Here is a 12,225-nt window from a genome sequence, read left to right on the forward strand (position 1 = left end):
ATAGTACCAAAGGTGTTTCTATTATGTTCCCAGCTCAAAGGTAAAGTTTTAGAGATCCCTTTGGCTTACAGATCCTCTTTATTCTTATTTATTTTATTTTTTGCGGTAGGTGAGCCTCTCACTGTTGTGGCCTCTCCCGTTGTGGAGCACAGGCCCCGGACACGCAGGCTCAGCGGCCATGGCTCACAGGCCCAGCCGCTCTGCGGCATGTGGGATCTTCCCGGACCAGGGCACGAACCCGTGTCCCCTGCATCGGCAGGCGGACTCTCAACCACTGCGCCCCCAGGGAAGCCCCAGATCCTCTTTAAATTGAGTATTTGGATAGGCTAGCAGGCTGAGCTTCCATTTACTTTATACAGAGGATGAATCCATGAAATTGGAAGGCAGTGTGTAGTTTTACTGGTTATTCTCACAAATTGTTAGGTCTAAAACACTTGATCATAAAACTGGAAATGGCTACATTACTAGCAACTTCACTAGCCCTTCAACCAACCATTCCCACTATTTAAAACCTTTCCACAATAGTACTAGGGACCTGCTAGCAATAATCGTACTGAGAGTGCTTCTTCAAACAAATATTTCTATAACCAAACAAGAAATATAATTAGGGGAATATACCTCCAAGAATATAGAGGAGTATAAAAATGAAGGGCAAACTTTGAGACAGATTTTCTCAACTTCTTTCTATACCGCTTGCTGATGGAACCAAGTCCACTGTTCCAGAGAAGACACATAATTATTTACATTCTTATCACAGTTTTTATGATAAGTTTTTGAGGACCAACAAAATACAGTAGAATTTTAGAGAGTAACCAATCAAAAATACTCAGAGGTCTTGAAACTGTACCTGGCACGATACCTGAAGATCTATAAAACATGATCTTCATACAGGTTTACAGATAGATGGTAAGAACAGATCTAAAGTTAGAGATATCAACTGATCACGTGACATAAATGTGACACTTGGGCTGCCTGTCAAAGATTATGAATGTCATAGGTGGTCATGGGACAACAGAAGTGTATAACTGATCTGGGAAGTAGGGCCACCAGAAAGCTTCATATCAAGACACTTTCTACTTGGGCAAAAGGGAGAGGGAAACGGAAAAATGAAGTTCAATGAGTATATATACAATAACACAAATGAATCTGAAAATGTGCACAAAAGTAACAGGAAACAAAAGACAGCATAGTGGATGATTCCAGGAAAAACTGATTTTTGGTGCTAGAACCCAGAAGAGTAGTTACTCTTCTGGCAAGAGCACAGTAACTAGAAGGGCCACAAAGGGAACTCCTGGGATGTTAATAATTCTGTTTCTTGAACTGCATGCTGATTATGCAACGTTTTCACTTTGTAAAACTACAGTTGACCCTTCAACATGTTTGAACTGGTGCAGGTTTACTTATACACAGAGTTTTTTCAACAGTAATACTACAATACTACACAATCTGCAGTTGATTGGCTCCATCGTTGGATGAATCCATGGATACAGACAGTTGACTATAAGTCATATGGAGATTTTCAACTGTGCAGAGGGTAGGCGCCTATAACTCCCATGTTGTTCAAGGGTCAACTGTAATCTGTCTGTATACTTATGATTTGTGTACTTTTTTATATATGTGTTAAATGTCAATAAAAAGTTTACTTTAAAAAAAAAAGAAATGATGTCCAGATTACCACTATTACATCAAATGATCACAGAAAGATGTCCTATGACAGGAAGGATCAGCAGGAAATATACTTAAAGGACAACATCAGATCAAGGAAGGGTAAACTCTTGACAGTTGTTATTAAAACCAATTCGCATCCTGCTCTGGATGTGTACCACCATTAGAAAACTACTGTATGGAGTTCTTCCTCAGGTTCACTGTGACCTTAAGAGTATTAAAGCACCATGGTGCATGTAGGTCAGAGCTTAAAGTTCACACTAACTGGATGTATCATTTTGATCAGAGGCTGTGACTATAATTCACCTACCTTCAGGTACTTTTAGATTAGACTTCTCACTGAGTCCTTGTTATTAGTCATAAAAATCATAAATATTGTATTATAAAATAGTCTAAAAGAAAGATGCATTTATACAGTAAGTAAAATCATTTATGTTTTAAATACTAAGGGTTTTTAATGTATCTGAAATATTTTGAGATTTTTAAGAATAAAAGCTCATTAAGTTATGAGTAGTTGAATTTATTACATATTTGAACATGAACAAAAACACATGAAAAGATTCACCCTCAAATGTAAACATTCTATGTACAATGGACCCTAACAAAAAACTGGCTATGTAAAAATCAGAGACTTAGGGTTTGGAAAAATACAGACATTTAAAAAATATTACATAGTACATACTTTTTTAGAATTTAGTAACTATCAGAATTTCCACCTGTTTTTCCATATCCACCCTTATCTCTGCCTGTATAACTACAGTCAAACTCCCCACCCCACAGGCAGCAACTACAGCCCTAATCTGTGCTGAATTTAGTCATCCCCCTGGACCCTAATGTCTCCATCATTTGGTACGCCATCATCACTGCTTTTACCAAATAGCAAAAGCCTATCAGAGATGAATCTGGCTAACCCACTCCCATCTATTTTAAGTCACAGTATCCCAATAGGACAGAATATTTGCCCTCCTTTGGACCCCATCTCTAGTTGTCTATCACAACATTAATGCATTCATAACCTTTTTCTCAAGACTATTGCCCACAGCCTCTTAACATAGCTCACCTGTTACGGTGTTCAGTCCTCTCTGACTCTAGATTCATATCGAGCAATTGCAAAACCAATGAGGCAGTGTCTCATTAACCTAGGATGTTAAGGTTTAAATTTCATGGACTATTTGATAATGTATCCAGATAGTAAAAAAGAAACCCACTATAACATTAATAGAACTAGCAATCATTGCTTCACAGGATCAAAGGTGCCCTCTGATTTGGAGGCTGAATGGAGCTTCAGTTTTATTTGATACTGAACAACTCAGGAATACATACCTTTCTTTAAAGATGGTACCACAGAAATGTCTCTCCCAGTCTCCTAATTAATACTGTGTAAAATGCACATTTATCTCAATACCAACCTAATTCTTTTTTTTCAACTGAGCATATCTTTGAGTTTAGGTCTGTTCTTGCCTTTGCAGAAACAGGAATCTTTTTTAGCCAAAGAGAGTATCAAGGAACTGGAAAAAAAAAAAACAAGAGCAAAATGATTCATTTTCTATAGTCTTTAAAGAAAGAATTCTCCCCTGAGTTTACCTGTGAAAAGCCAATGAATTTCAACTGAATTAAGAGATGAGAATAGAATATAAGATAGTTCTTTTATAAATATAAGAGAGATTTAATTCCACTGTGTATACACATCCAGTGAAGTTTTATGCATTCCCTTCTAAATACTAGCCCTAGGTAAACACAGAATCATAGGTGGAAATACACCATGTTTAGCCACAGTTCATTAACAGAATAAAGCAGAAAATCGTTAGGTAATTTACAACATAAAGTGTACTGATGATAAAACTGCAATAAAGTAACATTAGTGAGGTTTATACTTTTTTACCAGGGAGCTTAGTTGTAACCATTTGCATTAAACTACTGCCCTCTAAAATCTAACCAACCACACAAACAAAAATCATCTTTTGTGACGATAAAATCGTGAAGAATTTGTACTCCATGGCTCCTTATCTTGGTGGTTTTCAGAGCAAGACATGACCTGTGTTAAGTAGCTTCATTGATTTCTCCATCTTGAATAACTGCCAGTTCTGGAACTTCATTCATCCTCAAAACCTCTGCATAGAGCAAATAATCATGTAGGCTTCTGGGAAGTGGCAACTGACAGATAAAACTGTTAGATCGTAGGTGCTCTGGTTTTAGACTGGACCGAATTTCCAAACGACAAAGGTGGGTCAGGGATGGAACAGAGGCTGGAGAAACAAACAAAAAAAGGAAGATTAAAATGTTTGAACCAGAAAGATATAACAGTACATTAAGGTAAATGCCCTTTTTTTCCCCACGTCTGCGTAGTAGAAGAGAAGTGATATGTTACTTAGACTTACTTTTGAAAATAGATTACTTGGGCCAGAATGACCAAAATAAACTTTATTTATTTATTCCTTTTTACAGCCTTCACTGGGTTCTTCTTCCTCCGATTTCTGGCCACACATTCCAAATCAGTACCCAGGGCCATATAAAACTAAATGTTCAAAATCTAAATTTCTGCCAATACCAGTTTGGACTTAAGAAATGGGTGATCTAACTTTAGAAATGATAGAAGCACACAGTAGCAAACGTTATTTTCCTCTTACTCTCATTGCAAATAGTCTCCAGACCTACCACATTCAAGTGAATAAAAATGTAGCTTACGTAAGTTTTGCTCTTTTTATCCATGATACAGAATGAAATTTAAAAATTGACACAGAGAGAAAAGGACCATCTATCAAATGCCTACTATGCTGTATGCCCATACACATCTTCTTTTTATCTTCATTAACCCCCGTGAGGTAGATATTCTCATGCTCTCACAGAGATAAGAAAACAGAGGTTTAAAAAGAGGTTTAGGGCTTCCCTGGTGGCGCAGTGGTTGAGAGTCTGCCTGCCGATGCAGGGGACACAGGTTCGTGCCCCGGTCCGGGAGGATTCCACATGCCGTGGAGCGGCTGGGCCCGTGAGCCATGGCCGCTGGGCCTGCGCGTCCGGAGCCTGTGCTCCACAACGGGAGAGGCCACAGCAGTGAGAGGCCCGCGTACCGCAAAACAAACAAACAAAAACACACACACACAAAAAAAGAGGTTTAAGTAACTTTCCAAAGGTCATACATCTAGTACATGGTAGACCAGGATTCAAACTCAAGTGCATATGACCCCAAAATGTGCATGTGTACATACACATGCTAAAACCACTGCTGCCAAAAGCTAATAACCAATTAAAGGCTAACCCACATATGCCTGATTAAGAATCGTAAGATACTGGTTTTGTTTTCCAAGATGAAAAGTGTTAACTAAAGAAGTTAATGTCCATGAAAACCAAGAGCACTAAAAACAGCTAGTGGTTTTATGTGAATCAAATCTAATGTCTTTTATTAGTCCAAGAAATCTTTTGTAAATCCCTGTGAAATGCACCAATGACTAACAGGCCAGGATCAGAGCAGCAGAGACAAGCACTATCAAGAGCCCAGCTGATGTAAGAGCAGCTGGTCTAACTCCAAGTCTAGGGTTCTTTAAACTGTAATAACCCACAGGGCCTGAGACATGCTAATTCTCTAACATCTTCCAGACCACTGAAGTTAGTCCATCATCTTACATTTTAGTTTCAGCTTATTGGTTTAAGTTTAGTTTAGTTAACTCAGGGTTTGGGAAACTCCTCAATCCAGGGTTTCAAAATGCCAAAAAAGAAAAGCAACAGAGTTACCTGATTTTGTACATAAAACCTGAGTCGAAGAAGAGTATTTCCTTAAACCATGAGTCACATAGACTCCCCATTATAAATAAGATTACAGCATCTACAATATATAGCACATTTACTTTCACTGTTTTCATATTTACATATTGTTTAAATTTTAACCTTTTCTGTAAACTTAAAGGAAGAATCATCATTCTCCCTTCTAAGATGAGAAAACACAGATAAAGGGAGCACTAGAGAGATTAGCAGGAAACCACATGGAAAGCATGCTCAAACTGCAAACCTCCACAGTTTTCCAAAGGAGTAGTAAGCAGGTTCAATTTCAACAAGTAGGTTGCCCATGTTCAACTATTACACATAAGGAAACCTTCTCACCCACTGAGATCAGGAACAATAATTGGTCCTAATGTCACTGGGTATGCACAAATGTAATAAAAGTTTTGGAAATGAGCATAACTGATTCTTGGTAAGCACACAACTCAGCTGGTAGGGCCAAAGTATGCTGGCATACTGGAAAGCGGCCTATCAGCTGCAAACCCTGAGCATGCCATAAGCATAGTCAAATGGGACTGACAGAGAAAATGACAAGACTAGATTGTGTGGATCACAGTGAGATTGGTGAAGAGAATTTTTACTCCTATTTGGTTAGAGTTTAATATGCATCCTGTTAAATTGAAATCTCTTCATTCTGCACATTTTTGTTAATGTAGATACTTACCACACACCCAGAAGGAAGACAAAGGATGGCTGTGTAACCTGGAGGAGAGCTGCTCACTCGGAGGTAAGGAATCCTTAACACTTCTCCAGCTTCACCAACTTGACAGACTACACTGACTTACAACTCCTCAGGCTGACTGCGGAGTGTTCCTCTGGCTGTCCCACAGCCTCCTGCAGTGCAGACAAGCCTTTCCAAGAGGCAGTCTGGCTACATCACTGCAGCCCTATCTTTTACAACTAAATAAACCATTTGTTTGTTTATGCTGACATGGGTGTGGAAGCTTAATCATCTGTGATCAAGCCAAACTGGACCAGTACACATTTGTTATGGAAAGCTTAAGTGACTTGCCTGTGTTGACATCATACAGCAACAGAGCTGACACTAGATCCAAATGATTTGACCCCAAGTCTAGGGTTCTCTAAACTGTGATAAGCCTAAAATATTTCTCTAACAACTTCTAAACCACTGAAACTATTGTAAGTTTCGGAAGATCTTTCCATTTAATAATAAAAAAGGAAAGGGTATAGCTACTTCAGTTACTGGTTCCAATTTCAACTGCACCATTTTGGTTTTCGTCCTGTGAGCAAAATAAATCGCTGGCCTGATGAACAATTAGAGGTAAGAACTGTATTCATTTGAACTTGAGGGAGTCCTTTACCTATGGATTATTAACACAGACAGTAATATACCCATCAGTGCCATCTTAGTTTAATATGCTAGTAAATACTAAGGGAACTGTATAATCATATATGCAATATTTCAAAGCATGCAAAATTCCTATGAAAGTTTTAGTGATGCATAGTATTTCCAGATGTGTTGTCACCAGGTTGAGAGAAGATCAAGTCATGCCTTGAATTTATAATATGGAAAAGCCCATGGGACCTTCCCTGGTGGCACAGTGGTTAAGAATACGCCTGCCAATGCAGGGGACACAGGCTCGAGCCCTAGTCCAGGAAGATCCCACATGTTGTGGAGCAACTAAGCCCATGTGCCACAACTACTGAGCCTGAGCTCTAGAGCCCATGAGCCACAACTACTGAGCCCGCACGCCTAGAGCCTGTGCTCTGCAACAAGAGAAGCCACCGTAATGAGAAGCTCACGCACTGCAAAAGAGTAGCCCCTGCTCGCCACAACTAGAGAAAGCCCGCATGTGGCAACGAAGACCCAATGCAGCCAAAAATAAATAAATTAAAAAAAATAGATTTAAAGAATCATACATTATATATATATATACATATATATATATAAAATATGGAATAGCCCAGAAGCTGTATGTAAAACATAACTTTCATGAAAACTTGTTAAAATCAGATTTTAATTTCTTAAATAAATCTCTCTTTTCCTACATTATGGCACTGATCATAGTCTAGAAAATGATGTCTGAAACCATGCTATATTTTTAAGTCACTTTTCTGACCCAATCAGTTTCAAATTAGTATGTTAAACCCAGTTATCTCTAGATCTGTTAGATAAGCAACTTTTAACTATTCATTTCTCTATATATAAAGTCTTCAATTTTGTTAATTTTGTTGCACATACACAGAACAATCAAAATAGAAGGCCACATGTTCTGTGGAATTGTACTAAAATCAAAACAATGATCAGACTAAACCCCACAATTCTTAATTCATTATTCTTGTTAATGCCAAGTTTACTATAGCACAGAACTACATGTACATCATACACACCCATTATCTATATTTCCTACAACCATTCAGCTCTAGCCTGCCCTCGTGCCAATATTCAAATGATGTATCTGCCTAGACTTCAGTTCTATGGTTCTTCTGCATGGTTTTCTACATCAAAGGTATTTATCTGACTTTTGGGCCATCTACTACAATGTGTATTATCATCATTAATATAATGTCTTTATGGTTCCATCCTTTTCTTCCCAGTCCTTCTTAATTTACTTGTACAGTCTCTCTCTTTCCCACTGACTACAACTAAATACTTGGACAAAATTAAAAAAGCAACAACCTGAGGACTCTGAAGAACAAATAAGAGACAGATTAGGGCAGGAAATCAAAACTTAAAGAATGACCAGTAGAACAGCAATGAATGGAATGAATGGGAAAAGCACCACCCAGTAATAAGCCTGGAGCTGGGAGTTGATGAGCCATTATTAACTACTTGTGTGACCTGCAGCAAGTCATTTAAATGCTCTTTCAGTTCCTTTTCTATGAAATGGGAATAATACCTCATCTATAAAATGAACATAACTGACACCCCTGTGCATCAAAAGGTTGTTGATAAGGTTCAAGTTAGAATACACTTGCAAAAGCATTTTATAAACTGTAAAATACCATACATATCCTAGGCACCATCTAATCTAGTGATCTCCAAATGTTGTTTGACTGCACACCCAATTAGTGAAAAGTCTTTGAGTACATAACCCCAATGTATGGATATTTATGTACATATAAATTATATATGTATACTACTAAATTAACATTATCTACACTAAGTACAAATAAAATACATAAAATTAGAAGAATAAGCTAAAATGAAATAAGGTACATATTTAAAATAATTTCGTTTATCTATTAACGGTGTAAAACCCTTTTTACTTTTGCTAAATATGTTAATAATAATATTTTAACAAAAGCAAGGTGACTAAGGTTCATTAATTTAATTTGTAGTGATGTGGCAAGTCCAAGATTTGGTTCTAGGTCCAATCTACTGATGTAGTTAAAAAAATATCTTACAAAAACCATGTAGATTCAAACCAGAGGAGTACATTGTGGCTTAGCTGAACTAATCAGGATACTAACTTATCTCATCTAGCAATTATGCAAAACTTTTATCAAAATTCAACTGGTAAATTTCCATTTTTCCTGGTATCAATCAGTTTACAAGCTAATTACAAAGTTTCGTTTTTTCACATTTTTATTAAATGTATTCAAGATCTAAGGAAACTGTTTCCAAGTATTTTAAGTGTGTCAATACAAGAGTCTTTCTAGGTGATGCACATTGTTTTTGGCAAGAAAATCACATAACAATAGAAATATTTCCCAGCATCTGTTTTTGAAATCATCTCCCCGTAGCAAAGTTTCTTTCAGAAAGTAGTTTGCTTTCTCACTCAGTTAAAATATCATTTTTACCTTAAATCAACAGAATATTAGGAAATATGTACTAGGTTTCATACTATTCATAGCTATTTATTACCAAGAAAAAAAAAGGTTAAGAAAATTGGAACAGTTTTATTTTTGCAAAAGAAAAGTACATAATTCATTGTTAAGGATTCTTTTTTATACTGTCACAAGATAAAGACCAAACCTCTGGATGTATAAACAATAATCATGGTCACTCCCATCTCATCATAAAGTACTACAAAGACTATATATTTTTTCTTTTCTTTTTTTTTGTCCTTCTGTAATGGTTTATTTCACTGAGCATATATATATTTTAAAGGTCATGTTTTTATAAAATTATTCACAACAGTATTACTTCGCAATTCTGGTTTCAACTCCTTTCCTGTATTAGCCTATTAATGATGCAATAAACTCCTTTCATGTGTGATGTTATCTCCATTTCCTCACATTTACAGAAAATTAAGTCACTCCATCAGCAGTCAGTCTTACACAGCTTTTCCAAAAAACATTTTTCTATTAAATAAGTCATTACCGTTGCAAATATATTCTTTCTGGTGCATATTTCCTTTAGTGGCTCTCAGAAAAGTAACATTATTTATATTTTCTTACTGAAACATAATCTTAAAACAACCCTAAGCTGAGACATGTTATAAATATTATATATCTTCTTCCAACTTAGTATACCATCCTTCCTACTTGCAAGGTTATATTTTTATTCTTTTAACTCTTTAGCAATGTTTTCTATGCTCCTTTCAACAATATTTGCTAATAAGAAATGCATTTTACTTTGTCCCCATATTATTTCAGTCTGTTTTACTGTGGCAGCAAGAACATGCATTTCCCCAACGGTATGTAACTTTTTGTCTTTTCACTATTGAATAAGCAAATTTAAAAGGAGCTCTAAGCATCTGTCATTATGTTTAGTATACTTCATAAAAAGAATGGACTGAGCAACATATGACTTAAATATTGATGAAAAAATCACAGGGTTTGTCTTTATGTTCTGGTTGCTTAGAGTGTCTTGCAGATTATGATATTTTCATTACCTAATATCTCAATGCACACTACATACTAACATCAAGGCTCACTGTTAACATTAGTGGAGGTAAACCATATTTTATTTTATTTTTTTAAGGTGAACCATATTTAAAATATTTTTCTTGATACTTTTGAACTTCTCGTCAGCTCAGATTGGGTGGTCAGCTTTTTTATCATATGACATGACTATCTGATAAAAATAGGAGTGTAGGGCTTCCCTGGTGGTGCAGTGGTTAAGAATCCACCTGCCAATGCAGGGGACACAGATTTGAGCCCTAGTCTGGGAAGATCCCACTTGCCGCGGAGTAACTAAGCCCATGCGCCACAACTACTGGGCCTGCGCTCTAGAGCACATGAGCCACAACTATTGAGCCCATGTGCCACAACTACTGAAGCCCGTGCACCCTAGAGCCCGTGCTCTGCAACAAGAGAAGCCACTGCAATGAGAAGCCAGCGCACTGTAACAAAGAGTAGCCCCCACTCATCACAGCTAGAGAAAGCCTGCACGCAGCAATGAAGACCCAACGCAACCAAAAATAAATAAATTAATTAAATTAAAAAAAAAAAAAAAAAGGGCTTCCCTGGTGGCGCAGTGGTTGAGAGTCTGCCTGCTGAAGCAGGGGATACGGGTTCGTGCCCTGGTTCTGGAAGATCCCACATGCCGCAGAGTGGCTAGGCCCGTGAGCCATGGACGCTGAGCCTGCGCGTCCGGAGCCTGTGCTCCACAACGGGAGAGGCCACAACAGTGAGAGGCCCGTGTACCGCAAAAAAAAAAAAAAGAATAGGAGTGTAGCTCTATGATTATTTTGTTGGTTCACTTGTATTGGTACCTTTAGTATCATCCACATAACACGTTATTTTTGCAGGAATCTTTTTAAGCCGCTTGACCAATTTTTGAGAATTGGTTAGGTTAAAACTAGATGATGTAATCACAGGTCCACTGAACAGAAACATGAACTACAATTCATTAAGGTACACCATAAGTATGGGTGCCAGGTCACCCACTTTGGGAGTGCGAACCTAATCCATATAGCTATGTAGGTACAAGGCACTCGGCCATGTGTGCTAAGTGGAAAAAAAAAAAGATGAAAGCTCAATTTGTGTAACTACCTCACTATTAGAGAAAAGATAAAGTGAAAGGGAACTTAATCAATGATAAGCAATTTCATCTTCCTCTCTCCCACCTTTAGGATGCCTCTCTCTGGAGCCTGGAATACTTGAAAATTAAGTAAAATCATCTAGCCTAAGCATTTTCCTGTGGTAATCAAATGAAAGAATGAATCATGGTCTCAGGATCTCTCAGAAAATACAAATCCATTCTTCATTTCCCTAACTTGTTTAGGGAACTATAATATAACACAGCAGTCTGAGACAATAAGAAAAAATTAAGTTCAATATTATAAAGTAAATTTTAAGTCCCTCCAATACCTTTCCATAAAGTTCTCAGGAACCCCTATATTCTATCATAAACAAATCTGCCTTCATCTAGAACACTGTCCAGAACACTCTCTTCACCTCTTGTCCTCACAGAAGCCTGATCCTCCCCCCAAAATTACTTCCTTGACCAATTTCTAAGATATAATTTTCTTATTCTTCCACACCTTGTCACACTTATCATAAAGTCTAAGTGGCAATTTTAGCATTCTCACAGTTCTTCTGCACCACCTTCAGACCCACATTTTTCTGTCTTTAAATTCCATCATACACCACTTACTATCCTTCCAGAGTGTGCTCTCTCTTACTACCACCACGCCTGATCGTTAATATCATTGAGACCTCGGGTCCCAACTCCTCCTGCCGTCTGGTTTATCAGGTCCCTTTCCTTTCTCATTTCTTTTCTTATTTGGTGTTCATGGGCCCATCACTGATGCTATTTTATTTTATCATCCTCAATTCTTCTGTACCTGCTCTGACAACCCCCAGATCAATCTAACCACTTTCCTTCTTTCCAATACAGAGAAAGTAAAGAATGCTGGGAAAAAATTACCATAT

The 12,225-nt window shown here is 37.4% G+C and overlaps 1 protein-coding gene across 1 annotated transcript in view; it reads right to left on the reverse strand.

The window, feature by feature from the left end:
- Positions 1–2,164: 2,164 nt before the first annotated feature.
- Positions 2,165–12,225, reverse strand: part of ASB3 (ankyrin repeat and SOCS box containing 3) — an 81,760-nt gene continuing 71,699 nt past the window's right edge. The window contains exon 10 of the mRNA XM_032652029.1: positions 2,165–3,911. Coding sequence (XP_032507920.1) covers positions 3,706–3,911 — 206 coding nt within the window. The 3' untranslated portion in view covers positions 2,165–3,705. The remainder of the gene's footprint in view (positions 3,912–12,225) is intronic.

This window comes from Phocoena sinus, chromosome 13, assembly GCF_008692025.1.
Source record: "Phocoena sinus isolate mPhoSin1 chromosome 13, mPhoSin1.pri, whole genome shotgun sequence".
NCBI lineage: Eukaryota > Metazoa > Chordata > Mammalia > Artiodactyla > Phocoenidae > Phocoena > Phocoena sinus.